A 17,426-nucleotide genomic window follows, 5' to 3' on the forward strand; every position below is an offset into this window, starting at 1 on the left:
CATTTTCCTTAAATGTCCACAATTTCTAAACAGTTCCCCGACCTCCTCCAGCCCCTCAGCCCAGCCTCCGATACCCTACACCCCCAATATCCTTTTTTTTTAACAAACAATTTTATTGAGGTATTTTAGGCAGAGAGAATAAATGACATTGTACAGTACAAACAAAAAAAGAAGTCAAGACACAAATTCCACAGGAAACATAGTGCAAACCACGGCTCTGTTCATGCACGGACCTGCCTCAATATCCCCCTACTCTACTCTCCCCGAGCCCCCCCCCCCCTGCTGACACTTACTCCTCTGTGAAGAAGTCAGTAATTGGCTGCCACCTTCGGGCGAACTCTAGTAGCGAACCTCTCAAGGTGAACTTGACTTTCTCTAGGCCAAGAAAGCTCGCCATGTCCGACAGCCATACCCCAGCCCTCGGGGGCTTTGAGTCCCTCCGTGCTAACAGTAATCGTCGCCGGGCTACCAGGGAAGCAAAGGCCAGAATGTCGGCCTCTCTCTCTTCCTGGACTCCCGGGTCCTCCGAAACCCCAAAGGTTGCCACCTCCGGGCTCATTACCACCCCAGTTTTCAACACCTGGGACATGACATCTGCGAATCCCTGCCAATACCCCCCGAGTTTAGGGCTCGACCAGAACATGTGTACATGGTTAGCCGGCCCCCCGGCGCATCTGGAACACTTGTCCTCCAGCCCGAAGAATCTGCTCATCCGGGCCATCGTCATGTGGGCCCGGTGCACGACCGTCAAACTGGATCAGGCTGAGCCTGGCGTATGTTGCGGTCGTGTTTACTCTGCTCATAGCTTCTGCCCAAATACCGTCCTCCAGCTCCCCCCCGAGCTCCTCCTCCCACTTAAGCTTCAGGTCCTCGGTCTGCGTATCCTCAGCTCCCATTAGCTCCTTGTAGACGTCTGAGACTCTACCCTCTCCCACCTCTCCCCTAGAAACTACCCTGTCCTGCCTCCCCTTCGGCGGGAGACGTGGGAAGGACGGCACCAGTCTGCAGACAAAATCCCTCACCTGTAAGTATCTAAAGTCGTTCCCTCTCGCCAGCCCAAACTTCTCCTCCAGCGCCCTCGTGCTCGGAAAGCTCCACATGGCTAAATTGCTGGCTTTGAAAGCAGACCAAGGCAGGCCAGCAGCACGGTTCAATTCCCGTAACAGCCTCCCCGAACAGGCGCCGGAATGTGGCGACTAGGGGCTTTTCACATTAACTTCATTTGAAGCCTACTTGTGACAATAAGCGATTTTCATTTCATTTCATTTCATTTCCAGGAACAGATCCCCCGTCCTCACAATCCCCGCCCACCTCCTCAGTCGATACCCCCCGTCCATGTTCCTCGGGGCAAATCGGTGGTTGCCGCAGATTGGGGTCCACACCGATGCTCTTACCTCCCCGACATGCCTCCTCCACTGGCCCCAGATCCGAAGAGCCGCCACCACTATCGGGCTGGTGGAGTACCGTGCCGGCGAAAGCGGCAGAGGCGGCGTGACCAGGGCTGCTAAGCTAGTGCCCCTGCACGAAGCAGCCTCCAACCGCTCCCAATCTGACCCCGCACCCACCATCCATTTCCTTATCATCGCTATGTTGGCCGCCCAGTAATAGTTGCTGAAGTTCGGCAACGCCAGCCCCCCTTCTCCTCTGTTCCTTTCAAGCATCACACCCCCAATATCCTGATCTCTGAACTCCCCACTCAGCAAGGCCCGAATCTCCCCAGGACCGAATCTCCCCAGGACCTAATCTCTCCAAACAGCATTTCCCAGTTGAAACCTTACCTGGCGATGCTTTAAGTATTCCAGTGCAATTCCCACATTCTGCAATTTATGGAAGCGCATCCGGCCTTTCTCACGGGGCTATGAGAGGAAATGACATTGATCACTCAAATCCACAATAATATCACAAACCTTGAAGTCAATTAAAGCTCGCAGACTGACCACCGTGTGCAGTGTCCGGAGCGGGGTGAGATACGGGAGGAGGGGGGATACGGGAGGAGGGGGGATACGGGAGGAGGGGGGATACGGGAGGAGGGGGGATACGGGAGGAGGGGGGATACGGGAGGAGGGGGGATACGGGAGGAGGGGGGATACGGGAGGAGGGGGGATACGGGAGGAGGGGGGATACGGGAGGAGGGGGGATACGGGAGGAGGGGGGATACGGGAGGAGGGGGGATACGAGAGAAGGGGGATTCGGGAGGATACGGGAGGAGGGGGGATACAGGAGGGGGGATACGGGAGGAGGGGGGATACGGGAGGAGGGGGGATACGGGAGGAGGGGGGATACGGGAGGAGGGGGTGGAGGAGGGGGGATACGGGAGGGGGGATACGGGAGGAAGGGGGATGAGGTGGAGGGGGAGGAGGGGGGATACGGGAGGAGGAGGGGGGATACGGGAGGGGGAGGGGGGTACGCGAGGGGGAGGAGGGGGGATACAGGATGGGGGTACGGGAGGGGGAGGGGGGTACGGGAGGGGGAGGAGGGGGGATACGGGATGGGGGGTATGGGAGGGGGAGGGGGGTATGGGAGGGGGAGGAGGGGAGATACGGGATGGGGTACGGGAGGGGGAGGGGGGTACGGGAGGGGGAGGAGGGGGGATACGGGATGGGGGTATGGGAGGGGGAGGGGGGGATACGGGAGGGGGAGGGGAGGAGGGGGGATACGGGAGGGGGAGGGGGGTACGAGAGGGGGAGGAGTGGGGATACGGGAGGAAGGGGGATGAGGGGGAGGGGGAGGAGGGGGGATACGGGAGGGGGGATACGGGAGGGGGAGGGGGGTACGAGAGGGGGAATACGGGAGGGGGAGGAGGGGGGATACGGGATGGGGGGTACGGGAGGGGGAGGGGGGTACGGGAGGGGGAGGAGGGGGGATATGGGATGGGGGGTATGGGAGGGGGAGGGGGGTACGAGAGGGGGAGGAGGGGGGATACGGGATGGGGGGTACGAGAGGGGGAGGAGGGGGGATACGGGATGGGGGTACGGGAGGGGGAGGGGGGTACGGGAGGGGGAGGAGGGAGCGTTATATGGTCGCCCAGTATACAATTGAGTCGATTTTCGAAGCTGGGAGTTATTTCAGTTTGAGGCGATGACTCAGCAGCAAAACTGAGCAGAAAAGTTCCTTTGGAAACTGGTTATTCAATTCTCAGATCCTGTTACTTTGATCCCATTCAGCAGTTAAAAATGTCAGAATGGGAAATTCTGAAGACAATGAGTCAGGCAAGGCATTAATCTGGGAAATGAGTAATGTCCGTGTGTCTGTATTCACTGACTGACACACTGGCAGCTGCACTGTGGACCTATAAATAATTCAGACCACACCCTTTAAACAATGACCTGAACCGCATCAGCCCAGCACCAAAATTGACACCATTCCTCAAACTGCACCCTGCCACAATTCACTAAACTGGGAGTGAGTGAGTGGGTGGGGGGGAGGATGTGGCCCATTGGGATTGTGTACAGTGGGAGTGAACGGGAAGGGGTTTGGGTCCATTGGGATTGTGTACAGTGGGAGTGAACGGGAAGGGGTTTGGGTCCATTGGGATTGTGTACAGTGGGAGTGAACGGGAAGGGGTTTGGGTCCATTGGGATTGTGTACAGTGGGAGTGAACGGGAAGGGGTTTGGGTCCATTGGGATTGTGTACAGTGGGAGTGAACGGGAAGGGGTTTGGGTCCATTGGGATTGTGTACAGCGGGAGTGAACGGGAAGGGGTTTGGGTCCATTGGGATTGTGTACAGTGGGAGTGAACGGGAAGGGGTTTGGGTCCATTGGGATTGTGTACAGTGGGAGTGAGTGGAAGGGGTTTGGGTCCATTGGGATTGTGTACAGTGGGAGTGAACGGGAAGGGGTTTGGGTCCATTGGGATTGTGTACAGTGGGAGTGAACGGGAAGGGGTTTGGGTCCATTGGGATAGTGTACAGTGGGAGTGAACGGGAAGGGGTTTGGGTCCATTGGGATTGTGTACAGTGGGAGTGAACGGGAATGGGTTTGGGTCCATTGGGATTGTGTACAGTGGGAGTGAACGCGAAGGGGTTTGGGTCCATTGGGATTGTGTACAGTGGGAGTGAACGGGAAGGGGTTTGGGTCCATTGGGATTGTGTACAGCGGGAGTGAACGCGAAGGGGTTTGGGTCCATTGGGATTGTGTACAGTGGGAGTGAACGGGAAGGGGTTTGGGTCCATTGGGATTGTGTACAGTGGGAGTGAACGCGAAGGGGTTTGGGTCCATTGGGATTGTGTACAGTGGGAGTGAACGGGAAGGCGTTTGGGTCCATTGGGATTGTGTACAGTGGGAGTGAACGGGAAGGGGTTTGGGTCTATTGGGATTGTGTACAGTGGGAGTGAGTGGGAAGGGGTTTGGGTCCATTGGGATTGTGTACAGTGGGAGTGAACGGGAAGGGGTTTGGGTCCATTGGGATTGTGTACAATTGGAGTGAACGGGAAGGGGTTTGGGTCCATTGGGATTGTGTACAGTGGGAGTGAACGGGAAGGGGTTTGGGTCCATTGGGATTGTGTACAGTGGGAGTGAGTGGGAAGGGGTTTGGGTCCATTGGGATTGTGTACAGTGGGAGTGAGTGGGAAGGGGTTTAGGTCCATTGGGATTGTGTGCCGTGGGAGTGAATAGGAAGTGTTTGGGTCCATTGGGATAGTGTACAGTGGGAGTGAACAGGAAGGGGTTTGGGTCCATTGGGATTATGTACAGTGGGAGTGAACGCGAAGGGGTTTGGGTTCATTGGGATTGTGGACAGTGGGAGTGAACGGGAAGGGGTTTGGGTCCATTGGGATTGTGTACAGTGGGAGTGAATGGGAAGGGGTTTGGGTCCATTGGGATTGTGTACAGTGGGAGTGAACGGGAAGGGGTTTGGTCCATTGGGATTGTGTACAGTGGGAGTGAACGGGAAGGGGTTTTGTCCATTGGGATTGTGTACAGTGGGAGTGAACGGGAAGGGGTTTGGGTCCATTGGGATTGTGTACAGTGGGAGTGAGTGGGAAGGGGTTTGGGTCCATTGGGATTGTGTGCCGTGGGAGTGAATGGGAAGTGTTTGGGTCCATTGGGATAGTGTACAGTGGGAGTGAACAGGAAGGGGTTTGGGTCCATTGGGATTGTGTACAGTGGGAGTGAATGTGAAGGGATTTGGGTCTATTGTGATTGTGCACAGTCGGAGTGAATGGGTAGGGGTTTGGGTCCATTGGGATTGTGTAGAGTGGGAGTGATTGGGAAGGGATTTGGGTCCATTGGGATTGTGTACAGTGGGAGTGAACAGGAAGGGGTTTGGGTCCATTGGGATTGTGTACGGTGGGAGTGAATGGGAAGGGATTTGGGTCCATTGGGATTTTGTACAGTGGGAGTGAACGGGAAGGGGTTTGGGTCCATTGGGATTGAGGACAATGGGAGTGAATGGGAAGGGGTTTGGGTCCATTGGGATCATGTACAATGGGAGTGAATGGGAAGGGGTTTGGGACCATTAGAATTGAGGTCAGTGAGAGTGAACGGGAAGGTGTTTTGGCCCATTGGGATTGAGGACAGTGGGAGTGAACGGGAAGGGGTTTGGGTCCATTGGGATTGTGTACAGTGGGAGTGAATGGGAAGGGGTTTGGGTCCATTGGGATTGTGTACAGTGGGAGTGAACAGGAAAGGGTTTGGGTCCATTGGGATTGTGTACAGTGGGAGTGAACAGGAAAGGGTTTGGGTCCATTGGGATTGATGACAGTTTAAGTGAATGGGAAGGGGTTTGAATCCATTGGGATTGAGGATGGTGGAAGTGAACGGGAAGGGGTTTGGGTCCATTGGGATTGTGTGCCGTGGGAGTGAATGGGAAGGGGTTTGGGTCCTTTGGGATTGTATACGGTGGGAGTGAGTGGGAAGGGGTTTGGGTCCAGTGGAGTGAACGTGAAGGGGTTTGGGTCCATTGGGATTGTGTACAGTGGGTGATAAATGGGAAGGGTTTGGGTCCATTGGGATTTTGTACTGTGGGACTAAACAGGAAGGGGTTTGGGTCCATTGGTGTTGTGTGCAGTGGGAGTGAACAGGAAGGGGTTTGGGTCCATTGGGATTGAGGACAGTGGGTGTGAATGGGAAGGGGTTTGGGACCATTAGGATTGAGGTCAGTGAGAGTAAACGGGAAAGGGTTTTGGTCCATTGGGATTGAGGACAGTGGGAGTGAACGGGAAAGGGTTTGGACCCATTGGGATTGTGTACAGTGGGAGTGAACGGGAAGGGGTTTGGGTCCATTGGGATTGAGGACAGTGGGAGTGAACGGGAAAGGGCTTGGACCCATTGGGATTGTATACAGTGGAGTGAATGGATCCAATGGGATAAACTTTGGTCCGTTTCCGATTCCATCGAACAATTCCAAGCTCTCCGTTCACTTCATTTCTGGTCAGTTTGCGGATCAGAATGAAATGTACCTGTCACTGCCTTCAAATCAATCAGCTCTCAACAATTTGAATCAAATGCTGCTGTGCAAGATGTGCTGTTAAATAAGTGTCCCTGAGCAGGCAGGAGGCTGTGTGAAACCAGCTCCTGGGTGTGGTCCCCAGACTGTGTTTATTGTCAGGTTTTGTATGTAAAGAATCTGGCTCCACGCAGATTCTCTCCCTCGATAGTCCAATTGCTGCTGCTACAGCTTCTGACAATAAATATATCTCATAAAGCAGCTAATCCTCGCCAATGCAAGAAAGAGACTTTCAACTCTTGTGACAGGGGGGCATATCCTTGTAATCTGTCGACAATCGACAGCTTCGTCCCCATTCCCTTCACGTGCTCTAGTCAAACAGCCCGAGTTCGATTCCTATCCCAGCAGAAAGTGATGCTTCAGGGGTTGGAACAGGTCTATGCTGTTGTGTGCGGTCTGCTGTTACAAACAGGCCAATCTTTAACGTTGCTACTTCATCATATTATTGGAGTAAGCTGCTGGCTTCTTCCTTGGACCTAGAGTGGAGACTCCTGGCAACATGCAACACTCACTCAATCCACATCACCACAAACACACATGACGTTAGCGGATGTGTTAACGTTACATCAGTGGAGCATCTCCAGAAACACTGGCATTTATCCCAAGCAATTTGAGTTCCCAATCGAGAGGACCATGAGGAGCCGCAGTGGTTTCCAGGTCCGGGGTTCAGCTGTGTTTCTCCAACACTGGGCAGTTGACGTATTGGAACTTGCATTCAGATGAATCCAGAGGGTGGGGAAGAAGCAGTGATGATGCTGTTCCTGGGAATGCCAGCCAGTGAATTGGAAGATACTTCAACAACAGTTTCAATTCCGTCATGCTGAGAGAGAGTGCAGGCAAACACACTCACCAGTCGCAAATACTTCACATGCCGGTCCTTCTGCTACCCGAAAGAGCAGTGCAGGAAGGGGCACAGGCCGCAGGACAAAGGGCAAAGGTCAGAGGTAAGGGTACATTTTAGCAAATAACAAAAGGATCAATTATAAAGCAGGAAAAACATCAAAAAGCACCAACTGAGGAAAGGTATAACACAGAATGAACCCAACTCCAATTTGAGCTCAACCTGGGGCGCCCTCGAACACCTACAACGCCGGCTCTTCAACATCTGCTGCAAGGAATTGTGAAATAATCAGCTGAGTAATCAACTCCAATCGCCTCCATCGACCACAATGTGACTGAGGTGAGATTGTAACAGAAAAATCCTGAAATCCATCAAATCTCACCCTCTGATCCCTATCATAGTTTTACAGCACGGAACGAGTCTCTGGTCCTCTGCACCGGCCATCAAGCACCTATTCTATTCCCATTTCCCAGCACTTTCTGCGTGACCTTGTCCGCTGAGGCGCTTCAAGTGCCCATCTAAATACTTCTTCAATGTTCTGAGGGTCTCTGCCTCCACCACGCTCTCAGGCAGTGAGTCCCAGACTCCCACCACCCTCTGGGCTAAGATGCTGTTCCTCAAATCCCCTGTAAATCCCCTGTTAAGGGGCTGGTTTAGCACAGGGCTAAATCGCTGGCTTTGAAAGCAGACCAAGGCAGGCCAGCAGCACGGTTCGATTCCCGTACCAGCCTCCCCGAACAGGCGCCGGAATGTGGCGACTAGGGGCTTTTCACAGTAACTTCATTTGAAGCCTACTTGTGACAATAAGCGATTTTCATTTCATTTTCCCTGCCCCCTGGTCATTGACCCTTCCACTAAGGGGAAAAGGCTCTTCCTCGTTACTCAGTTCCTGACCTAATACTGAGTAAAATCTCAAAATCTGCTGATGACACCAATCTTGGAGGAGTGATAACAATTGAGGATGGTCCAAAGTGACTGGAATGGACATTGATCGGTGAAAAGAATGGGCAGGTTGGCAGACGGACTTGGATATCCAGAGTGTATCCAAGCGAAGCTACAGGACTGTCGACCGGGAGCAGGAAGGTGGGATTAGAAAGGACACCTGGCTGTCCTCGGGCTGGCACGGACAAGCTGGGCTGAATGGCCTCCTTCTGTGCTGTAACTTCTCCATGATTCTATGTGCCAGCTGATGCACTTTGGCAGGAAGGATCTGGAGAGACAAATATGGAGTTAATGTGTGAGTTTTGAAGGGTTTGCAGGAACAGAGGCAGCTGGGGGTTTGTGTGGACAGATCTTTAAAGGTATCAGGACAAACTGAGAGAGTGTTTGGCGAAGATACTTCTGGAAGGATGTGAGGGTCGTTCAGAGGGCGAGGAGGGGAATTACCCGAATGGTTCCAGGGATGAGGGATTTCAGTGACAAGGTTGGGTTGGAGAATCTAGAGTTGTTCTTCCAGATACGTTTGATAAGGTTCCCCACGGTAGGCTATTGCAGAAAATACGGAGGCTGGGGATTGAGGGTGATTTAGAGATGTGGATCAGAAATTGGCTAGCTGAAAGAAGACAGAGGGTGGTGGTTGATGGGAAATGTTCAGAATGGAGTTCAGTCACAAGTGGAGTACCACAAGGATCTGTTCTGGGGCCGTTGCTGTTTGTCATTTTTATCAATGACCTAGAGGAAGGCGCAGAAGGGTGGGTGAGTAAATTTGCAGACGATACTAAAGTCGGTGGTGTTGTCGATAGTGTGGAAGGATGTAGCAGGTTACAGAGGGATATAGATAAGCTGCAGAGCTGGGCTGAGAGGTGGCAAATGGAGTTTAATGTAGAGAAGTGCGAGGTGATTCACTTTGGAAGGAATAACAGGAATGCGGAATATTTGGCTAATGGTAAAGTTCTTGAAAGTGTGGATGAGCAGAGGGATCTAGGTGTCCATGTACATAGATCCCTGAAAGTTGCCACCCAGGTTGATAGGGTTGTGAAGAAGGCCTATGGAGTGTTGGCCTTTATTGGTAGAGCACAGTACGAAGTCTTACAACACCAGGTTAAAGTCCAACAGGTTTGTTTCGATGTCACTAGCTTTCGGAGCGCTGCTCCTTCCTCAGGTGAATGGTGGTAGAGGGATTGAGTTCCGGAGTCGGGAGGTCATGTTGCAGCTGTACAGAACTCTGGTACGGCCGCATTTGGAGTATTGCGTACAGTTCTGGTCACCGCATTATAGGAAGGACGTGGAGGCTTTGGAGCGGGTGCAGAGGAGATTTACCAGGATGTTGCCTGGTATGGAGGGAAAATCTTATGAGGAAAGGCTGATGGACTTGAGGTTGTTTTCGTTGGAGAGAAGAAGGTTAAGAGGAGACTTAATAGAGGCATACAAAATGATCAGGGGGTTGGATAGGGTGGACAGTGAGAGCCTTCTCCCGTGGATGGAAATGGCTAGCACGAGGGGACATAGCCTTAAACTGAGGGGTAATAGATATAGGACAGAGGTCAGAGGTAGGTTCTTTACGCAAAGAGTAGTGAAGCCGTGGAATGCCCTACCTGCTACAGTAGTGAACTCGCCAACATTGAGGGCATTTAAAAGTTTATTGGATAAACATATGGATGATAATGGCATAGTGTAGGTTAGATGGCTTTTGTTTCGGTGCAACATCGTGGGCCGAAGGGCCTGTACTGCGCTGTATTGTTCTATGTTCTATGTTCTATACTCTGGGTTATGGTGATGTCAAATAGGAGGAGGTGTTGGGCGTCTTGAAAAATATTAAGGTAGATAAGTCCCTAGGGCCTGATGGGATCTACCCCAGAATACTGAGGGAGGCTGGAGAGGAAATTGCTGAGGCCTTGACAGAAATCTTTGGATCCTCACTGTCTTCAGGTGATGTCCCAGAGGACTGGAGAATAGCCAATGTTGTTCCTTTGTGTAGGAAGGGAAGCAAGGATAATCCAGGGAACTACAGGCCAGTGAGCCTTACGCCAGTGGTAGGGAAATTACTGGAGAGGATTCTTCGAGACAGGATCTACTCCCATTTGGAAGCAAATGGACGTATTAGTGAGAGGCAGCACGGTTTTGTGAAGGGGAGGTCGTGTCTCACTAACTTGACAGAGTTTTTCGAGGAGGTCACTAAGATGATTGATGCAGGTAGGGCAGTAGATGTTGTCTATATGGACTTCAGTAAGGCCTTTGACAAGGTCCCTCATTGTAGACTAGTACAAAAGGTGAAGTCACACGGGATCAGGGGTGAGCTGGCAAGGTGGATACAGAACTGGCTAGGTCATAGAAGGCAGAGAGTAGCAATGGAAGGATGCTTTTCTAATTGGAGGGCTGTGACCAGTGGTGTTCCGCAGGGATCAGTGCTGGGACCTTTGCTCTTTGTAGTATATATAAATGATTTGGAGGAAAATGTAACTGGTCTGATTAGTAAGTTTGCAGACGACACAAAGGTTGGTGGAATTACGGATAGCGATGAGGACTGTCAGAGAATACAGCAGGATTTAGATTGTTTGGAGACTTGGGCGGAGAGATGGCAGATGGAGTTTAATCCGGACAAATGTGAGGTAATGCATTTTGGAAGGTCTAATGCAGGTAGGGAATATACAGTGAATGGTAGAACCCTCACGAGTATTGACAGTCAGAGAGATCTAGGTGTACAGGTCCACAGGTCACTGAAAGGGGCAACACAGGTGGAGAAGGTAGTCAAGAAGGCATATGGCATGCTTGCCTTCATTGGCCGGGGCATTGAGTATAAAAATTGGGAAGTCATGTTGCAGCTGTATAGAACCTTAGTTAGGCCACACTTGGAGTATAGTGTTCAATTCTGGTCGCCACACTACCAGAAGGATGTGGAGGCTTTAGAGAGGGTGCAGAAGAGATTTACCAGAATGTTGCCTGGTATGGAGGGCATTAGCTATGAGGAGAGGTTGAATAAACTCGGTTTGTTCGCACTGGAACGAAGGAGGTTGAGGGGCGACCTGATAGTGGTCTACAAAATTATGAGGGGCATAGACAGAGAGGATAGTCAGAGGCTTTTCCCCAGGGTAGAGGGGTCAATTTCTCGGGAGCGTAGGTTTAAGGTGCGAGGGGCAAGGTTTAGAGTAGATGTACGAGGCAAGTTTTTTACGCAGAGGGTAGTGGGTGCCTGGAACTCGCTACCGGAGGAGGTGGTGAAGCAGGGACGATCGTGACATTTAAGGGGCATCTTGACAAATACATGAATAGGATGGGAATAGAGGGATACGGACCCAGGAAGTGTAGAAGATTTTAGTTTAGATGGGCAACATGTTCGGCGCAGGATTGGAGGGCCGAAGGGCCTGTTCCTGTTCTGTAATTTTCTTTATTCTTGCAGCGAAGGAGAGTGAAGGGAGATTTGATAGAGGTTCATCGGCTGTTGGTACAAAGATTGGGGGACACAGATTTAAGACCCGGGGGGGCGGGGGGGAATCTGAGGAAGAATTGTTTTATACAGTGAATGGGGATAATCTGGAACTCGCTGACACAAGGGCGGTGGGAGTGAGATGGGAATAATTTCAAAAGGAAATTGGACGGCCAATGGGAAATAAATTAAAAGCAAATTACTGTGGATGCTGGAATCTGAAACCAAAAGAGAAAATGCTGGAAAATCTCAGCAGGTCTGGCAGCATCTGTAGGGGGAGAAAAGAGCGAACGTTTCGAGTCCAATGACCCTTTGTCAAAGCTAAAAGACAGAGAAAGTGGGAAATATTTATACTGTGGAACAAAGAACAAGAACAAAGAAATGTACAGCACAGGAACAGGCCCTTCGGCCCTCCAAGCCCGTGCCGACCATACTGCCCGACTAAACTACAATCTTCTACACTTCCTGGGTCCGTATCCTTCTATTCCCATCCTATTCATATATTTGTCAAGATGCCCCTTAAATGTCCCTATCGTCCCTGCTTCCACTACCTCCTCCGGTAGTGAGTTCCAGGCACCCACTACCCTCTGCGTAAAAAACTTGCCTCGTACATCTACTCTAAACTTTGCCCCTCTCACCTTAAACCTATGCCCCCTAGTAATTGACCCCTCTACCCTGGGGAAAAGCCTCTGACTATCCACTCTGTCTATGCCCCTCATAATTTTGTATACCTCTATCAGGTCGCCCCTCAACCTCCTACGTTCCAGTGAGAACAAACCGAGTTTATTCAATCGCTCCTCATAGCTTATGCCCTCCATACCAGGCAACATTCTGGTAAATCTCTTCTGCACCCTCTCTAAAGCCTCCACATCCTTCTGGTAGTGTGGCGACCAGAATTGAACACTATACTCCAAGTGTGGCCTAACTAAGGTTCTATACAGCTGCAACATGACTTGCCAATTCTTATACTCAATGCCCCGGCCAATGAAGGCAAGCATGCCGTATGCCTTCTTGACTACCTTCTCCACCTGTGTAGCCCCTTTCAGTGATCTGTGGACCTGTACTCCTAGATCTCTTTGACTTTCAATACTCTTGAGGGTTCTACCATTCACTGTATATTCCCTACCTGCATTAGCCCTTCCAAAATGCATTACCTCACATTTGTCCAGGTTAAACTCCATCTGCCATCTCTCCGCCCAAGTCTCCAGACAATCTAAATCCTGCTGTATCCTCAGACAGTCCTCATCGCTATCCGCAATTCCACCAACCTTTGTGTCGTCTGCAAACTTACTAATCAGACCAGTTACATTTTCCTCCAAATCATTTATATATACTACAAAGAGCAAAGGTCCCAGCACTGATCCCTGTGGAACACCACTGGTCACAGCCCTCCAATTAGAAAAGCATCCCTCCATTGCTACCCTCTGCCTTCTATGGCCTAGCCAGTTCTGTATCCACCTTGCCAGTTCACCCCTGATCCCGTGTGACTTCACCTTTTGTACTAGTCTATCATGAGGGACCTTGTCAAAGGCCTTACTGAAGTCCATATAGACAACATCTACTGCCCTACCTGCATCAATCATCTTAGTGACCTCCTCGAAAAACTCTATCAAGTTAGTGAGACACGACCTCCCCTTCACAAAACCGTGCTGCCTCTCACTAATACGTCCATTTGCTTCCAAATGGGAGTAGATCCTGTCTCGAAGAATTCTCTCCAGTAATTTCCCTACCACTGAAGTAAGGCTCACCGGCCTGTAGTTCCCGGGATTATCCCTGCCACCCTTCTTAAACAGAGGAACAACATTGGCTATTCTCCAGTCCTCCGGGACATCCCCTGAAGACAGCGAGGATCCAAAGATTTCTGTCAAGGCCTCAGCAATTTCCTCTCCAGCCTCCTTCAGTATTCTGGGGTAGATCCCATCCGGCCCTGGGGACTTATCTACCTTAATATTTTTTAAGACACCCAACACCTCGTCTTTTTGGATCACAATGTGACCCAGGCTATCTACACCCCCTTCTCCAGACTCAACATCTACCAATTCCTTCTCTTTGGTGAATACTGATGCAAAGTATTCATTTAGTACCTCGCCCATTTCCTCTGGCTCCACACATAGATTCCCTTGCCTATCCTTCAGTGGGCCAACCCTTTCCCTGGCTACCCTCTTGCTTTTTATGTAAGTGTAAAAAGCCTTGGGATTTTCCTTAACCCTATTTGCCAATGACTTTTCATGACCCCTTCTAGCCCTCCTGACTCCTTGCTTAAGTTCCTTCCTACTTTCCTTATATGCCACACAGGCTTCGTCTGTTCCCAGCCTTTTAGCCCTGACAAATGCCTCCTTTTTCTTTTTGACGAGGCCTACAATATCACTCGTCATCCAAGGTTCCCGAAAATTGCCGTATTTATCTTTCTTCCTCACAGGAACATGCCTGTCCTGTATTCCTTTCAACTGACACTTGAAAGCCTCCCACATGTCAGATGTTGATTTGCCCTCAAACATCCGCCCCCAATCTATGTTCTTCAGTTCCCGCCTAATATTGTTATAATTAGCCTTCCCCCAATTTAGCACATTCATCCTCGGACCACTCTTATCCTTGTCCACCAGTACTTTAAAACTTACTGAATTGTGGTCACTGTTACCGAAATGCTCCCCTACTGAAACATCTACCACCTGGCCGGGCTCATTCCCCAATACCAGGTCCAGTACCGCCCCTTCCCTAGTTGGACTGTTTACATATTGTTTTAAGAAGCCCTCCTGGATGCTCCTTACAAACTCTGCCCCGTCTAAGCCCCTGGCACTAAGTGAGTCCCAGTCAATATTGGGGACGTTGAAGTCTCCCATCACCACAACCCTGTTGTTTTTACTCTTTTCCAAAATCTGTCTACCTATCTGCTCCTCTATCTCCCGCTGGCTGTTGGGAGGCCTGTAGTATACCCCCAACATTGTGACTGCACCCTTCTTATTCCTGATCTCTACCCATATAGCCTCACTGCCCTCTGAGGTGTCCTCTCGCTGTATAGCTGTGATACTCTCCTGAACAAGTAGCGCAACTCCGCCTCCCCTTTTACATCCCCCTCTATCCCGCCTGAAACATCTAAATCCTGGAACGTTTAGCTGCCAATCCTGCCCTTCCCTCAACCAGGTCTCTGTAATGGCAACAACATCATAGTTCCAAGTAGTAATCCAAGCTCTAAGTTCAACTGCCTTACCCGTAATGCTCCTTGCATTAAAACATATGCACTTCAGGCCACCAGACCCGCTGTGTTCAGCAACTTCTCCCCGTCTGCTCTGCCTCAGAGCCACACTGTCCCTATTCCCTAGTTCTCCCTCAATGCTCTCACCTTCTGACCTATTGCTCCCGTGCCCACCCCCCTGCCATACTAGTTTAAACCCTCCCGTGTGACACTAGCAAATCTCGCGGCCAGGATATTTATGCCTCTCCGGTTTAGATGCAACCTGTCCATCTTATACAGGTCACACCTGCCCCGGAAGAGCTCCCAGTGGTCCAGATAACAGAAACCCTCCCTCCTACACCAGCTGTTTAGCCACGTGTTTGTCTGCTCTATCTTCCTATTTCTAGCCTCACTGGCACGTGGCACAGGGAGTAATCCCGAGATTACAACCCTCGAGGTCCTGTCTTTTAACTTTCTGCCTAGCTCCCTGAACTCCTGCTGCAGGACCTCATGCCCCTTCCTGCCTATGTCGTTAGTACCAATATGTACAACGACCTCTGCCTGTTTGCCCTCCCCCTTCAGGATTCCCTCTACCCGTTCGGAGACATCCTGGACCCTGGCACCAGGGAGGCAACATACCATCCTGGAGTCTCTTTCACGTCCACAGAAGCGCCTATCTGTGCCCCTGACTATAGAGTCCCCTATAACTATTACTCTTCTGCGCTTTGACCCTCCCTTCTGAACATCAGAGCCAGCCGTGGTGCCACTGCTCTGGCTGCTGCTGTTTTCCCCTGATAGGCTATCCCCCCCGACAGTATCCAAAGGGGTATATCTGTTCGAGAGGGGGACAACCACAAGGGATTCCTGCACTGACTGCCTGCCCTTTCTGGTGGTCACCCATTTCTCTGCCTGCACCTTGGGTGTGACCACACTTACATAACTGCGATCTATGACGCTTTCCGCCACCTGCATGCTCCTAAGTGCATCCAATTGCTGCTCCAACCGAACCATGCGGTCTGTGAGGAGCTGCAGTTGGGTGCACTTTCTGCAGATGAAGCCATCCGGGACGCTGGAAGCCTCCCGGACCTGCCACATCTCACAGTCAGAGCACAGCACCCCTCGAACTGACATTGCGTCAATTAATTAAAATTAAAATTTGTCTTTTTTTTTAAATACTTTCTTTTTTTAAATTACAAAGTTACTGTCAACTATCTGTTTCCTAGCACTAGATTTCTAATAGAAATGCGATAGCTAACTATAATATTCTCCGATCTCTGGCTTAGATATCCCTCTAAATTATAATTAAGTTATTATGTTTAATTAGTTCCCAAATACTCAAAAAAATTTAGGTTAGAATCCCAACCAGCCACTCAGGTCACAGCTTTTCTGTGATGTCACTTCAGTTTCCCCCCGACACACACAATTTGAAAAAAAGGTATAAAAGTAAAAATCACTTGCTTACCTTCTGAGATGTTCTCAGGTTCTCTCGCTGACAGAGACTGCTCCTCCACCTCCAATCCTTGACCTGCACAATGCTAATAATATAATAATATAATATGGCACTTACCTTACACCAATGGGTCTTATTATTAGGTTAGAGGAGGAGGGTGGGTGGGAGACACTACACGTGTAGTGTCTCGGGTTTCCTCTCCACCAGAATTTATTGGTTGGGGGGGGGGGGGGGGGAAACTTGCCAGAGGTCGAACTTCCGGTTCCCGCCGAAATCCAAAGGGCTGCTCCTGTAAAGGTAAGTGGTTTTAAACACACTACTCACCTCCAAGAAGGCCCCTGCGCACCGCTGCCGCCGAAATCCAAAGGGCTGCTCCTGTAAAGGTAAGTGGTTTTAGACTCACTACTCACCTCCCAGAAGGCCCCTGCGCACCGCTGCCGCCGAAATCCAAAGGGCTGCTCCTGTAAAGGTAAGTGGTTTTAAACTCACTACTCACCTCCAAGAAGGCCCCTGCGCACCGCTGCCGCCGAAATCCAAAGGGCTGCTCCTGTAAAGGTAAGTGGTTTTAAATACACTACTCACCTCCCAGAAGGCCCCTGCGCACCGCTGCCGCCGAAATCCAAAGGGCTGCTCCTGTAAAGGTAAGTGGTTTTAAACTCACTACTCACCTCCAAGAAGGCCCCTGCGCACCGCTGCCGCCGAAATCCAAAGGGCTGCTCCTGTAAAGGTAAGTGGTTTTAAATACACTACTCACCTCCCAGAAGGCCCCTGCGCACCGCTGCCGCCGAAATCCAAAGGGCTGCTCCTGTAAAGAAAGGTAAGTGGTTTTAAACTCACTACTCACCTCCCAGAAGGCCCCTGCACACCGCTGCCGCCGAAATCCAAAGGGCTGCTCCTGTAAAGGTAAGGTTTTTAAATTCACTACTCACCTCCAAGAAGACCCCTGCGCACCGCTGCCGCCGAAATCCAAAGGGCTGCTCCTGTAAAGGTAAGGTTTTTAAATTCACTACTCACCTCCAAGAAGGCCCCTGCGCACCGCTGCCGCCGAAATCCAATGGGCTGCTCCTGTAAAGGTAAGGTTTTTAAACTCACTACTCACCTCCAAGAAGGCCCCTGCGCACCGCTGCCGCCGAAATCCAAAGGTCTTATACATCT

General features: G+C 50.9%; 1 protein-coding gene across 1 annotated transcript in view; it reads right to left on the reverse strand.

Moving 5' to 3' along the window:
* Window positions 1-17,426, reverse strand: part of LOC140425663 (plectin-like) — a 620,159-nt gene that overhangs the window by 424,750 nt on the left and 177,983 nt on the right. Inside the window, 2 exon segments of the mRNA XM_072510158.1 lie at window positions 1,779-1,856; window positions 7,296-7,328. Coding sequence (XP_072366259.1) covers window positions 1,779-1,856; window positions 7,296-7,328 — 111 coding nt within the window.

This window comes from Scyliorhinus torazame, chromosome 6 (assembly GCF_047496885.1).
Source record: "Scyliorhinus torazame isolate Kashiwa2021f chromosome 6, sScyTor2.1, whole genome shotgun sequence".
NCBI lineage: Eukaryota > Metazoa > Chordata > Chondrichthyes > Carcharhiniformes > Scyliorhinidae > Scyliorhinus > Scyliorhinus torazame.